Source organism: Nestor notabilis, unplaced genomic scaffold (assembly GCF_000696875.1).
Source record: "Nestor notabilis isolate BGI_N333 unplaced genomic scaffold, ASM69687v1 scaffold14221, whole genome shotgun sequence".
NCBI lineage: Eukaryota > Metazoa > Chordata > Aves > Psittaciformes > Psittacidae > Nestor > Nestor notabilis.
Window position 1 is genome coordinate 45710 of NW_009915246.1, and position 1976 is coordinate 47685.

The 1976-nt window shown below is 61.5% G+C and overlaps 2 protein-coding genes across 2 annotated transcripts in view; one reads left to right on the top strand and one right to left on the bottom strand.

The window, feature by feature from the left end:
• HMGCS2 (3-hydroxy-3-methylglutaryl-CoA synthase 2 (mitochondrial)) overlaps positions 1 to 442 on the top strand; it is a 3123-nt gene extending 2681 nt beyond the window's left edge. The window contains exons 7-9 of the mRNA XM_010024049.1: positions 1 to 26; positions 130 to 255; positions 336 to 442. The exon at positions 1 to 26 is cut by the window's left edge and continues 84 nt beyond it. Coding sequence (XP_010022351.1) covers positions 1 to 26; positions 130 to 255; positions 336 to 442 — 259 coding nt within the window. The remainder of the gene's footprint in view (positions 27 to 129; positions 256 to 335) is intronic.
• An 895-nt stretch (positions 443 to 1337) lies between these two features.
• Positions 1338 to 1976, bottom strand: part of PHGDH (phosphoglycerate dehydrogenase) — a gene marked incomplete at its 5' end in the record, with an annotated part of 2863 nt that continues 2224 nt past the window's right edge. The window contains 2 exon segments of the mRNA XM_010024053.1: positions 1338 to 1492; positions 1752 to 1973. Coding sequence (XP_010022355.1) covers positions 1338 to 1492; positions 1752 to 1973 — 377 coding nt within the window.

Here is a 1976-nt window from a genome sequence, read left to right on the forward strand (position 1 = left end):
CCGTGTCTCACAGGATGCAGCCCCGGGTGAGCTCTGTGGGAGAGGGGGCCTGGGAAGGGTGGGCTGTGTGGGACTCCAGGGCTGGGGCCACTGGCTGTACTATCTGACCTGGGGGATGTCTGCTGGCAGGCTCACCCCTGGACAAGCTGGTCTCCAGCCTGGCTGATCTCCCAGCTCGTCTGGATTCCCGCAAGTGTGTGGCCCCGCAGAACTTCGCTGAGATCATGAAGCAGCGGGAGGAAACCCATCACTTGGGTGAGTGGGGCTGGGGGAATGCAACACCCCCCTGACAGGATCCCGTGGTCCCGTTGAGCATCACTACCCTCTCCCCGCAGCTGACCACACTCCCCATGGCTCCCAAGAAGATCTCTTCCCTGGCACCTGGTACCTGACACGAGTGGATGCCAAGTACCGCCGGCAGTACGCCAGGAAGCCCATCTAGGAGGGGCCAGAATGGTGAGCCCTGGCGAGGGGGATGCTCTCTTCTGTGCTGGCATCCCTTCTTCCCCACTGGCATCCTTGCTCACCCTCAAACCTGGGGCTGGTCTCTGCAGGACACCTCACCTTGGGTGGCTGGGAAGCAGCCAGCAGCACTTCGGGCCCTGGCTCTGGTGGAGATGGCAGCATTTTCTGCAAACACCTAGGCAGCATGAGGGAATAAAGGCACAGATGAGAGGGGGCAGCAGCCCAGCTCTGGCTCCTGGTCACGAGTGGTCTCCTCCCACCCAGGGGCCCTTCCTTCAGCCATCTTGGGACTGGATTGCAGCCTCTTAGAGGATTTATCCCATAGGCAACCAACATGGCCACTTGCCCTGTTGGACATACGCCTCAGTACCTGCTACTTCCCCAGGATGGGAGCATGCCCTGATATCTGAGGGAGCCAAGTAAACTCCAGCCCCCAGTCTCCAGTTTGGGGTGGTAAGATGACAATGTCCCCACAGGAAAACTCAGGGGGCTGGAGGAGGCAGGTGACATGGGGGCTCATGGAAGGGCTTAGCCCCCTTGGAGCGCTGCCTGCTCTCTGGGCCATGCCCCAGCTCAAGACTGTGATCAGACTGGACCTTGGTGGCACTGCAGCAGCCACAGAGAACTTTGCACCCCTGAGCAAACAGGAAAGGGGCTGGGGCAGTGGGGACCAGAGGGAGGGAGGTTTGTGGAGGGAAGTTTGGGGTTGAGGACAAGGGACTGCACAGACAAGGCATCACATGCTCTCTCCTTCTGGACCTTTTATTGAGTGTGGGGCCACCCCAAGCCCAACATGGAGGTGATGCTCCCCCAGCTTTGGGGGTTGTCCAGCTGCTGTGGCTGGGGGGAGAGTCCTTGCCGGTGGTCAGGGCTTACAGGTGGAGCTGGAACACCTCCATGACATGTGGCTTCAGCTCACCGAGGTCAGACAGCGGAGTTGAGAGCCCCACAACATTCCACTGCTCCCCTGCCACCATGCTGGAGCTGTGGTAGGACTGGAGTTGGACCCCCACCTTCCCCAGCAGCCCTGCAGAGGAGGAGAGGGGTTAGGGGCCACGGGCTGCCCCACCGCCCCAGCACTCAGTGGGTAGCTGGGCTCTGCCCACCCCAACACTCACAATGTGTTTTCTTCTCCATGTCCCCAACAGCCCCCAACCCCTTGCCCCCATCTAGTCTCTCCATGCAACATCTGTCCCCTCCCTGCTGCTGCAGGGGCTCAGCTCCAAGGTAGATGTGGGTTCCCCCCAGGTTGCTCCCCCCAGCTCAGGGCCAATATGGGGGCTCACCAGCAAGCGTGGACAGAGTACTAGGTTCAGAGGCTTTGGCTCTGTAGATGAGGATGGGGCCAGCCAGTGGGGCTGGCTGCTTGAAGGTGGCCCCATTGAGCTCCCGCAGCACCGGGGTGCTGCCCTGCACTGTCCCTGCTACCCGGTGTGGGGTGCCCTGCAGGGACACCTGAAGCAAGCCAGCACTGCTGTCAGGCTCGGGGGCCACGTCGCCGTGTGTGGTCG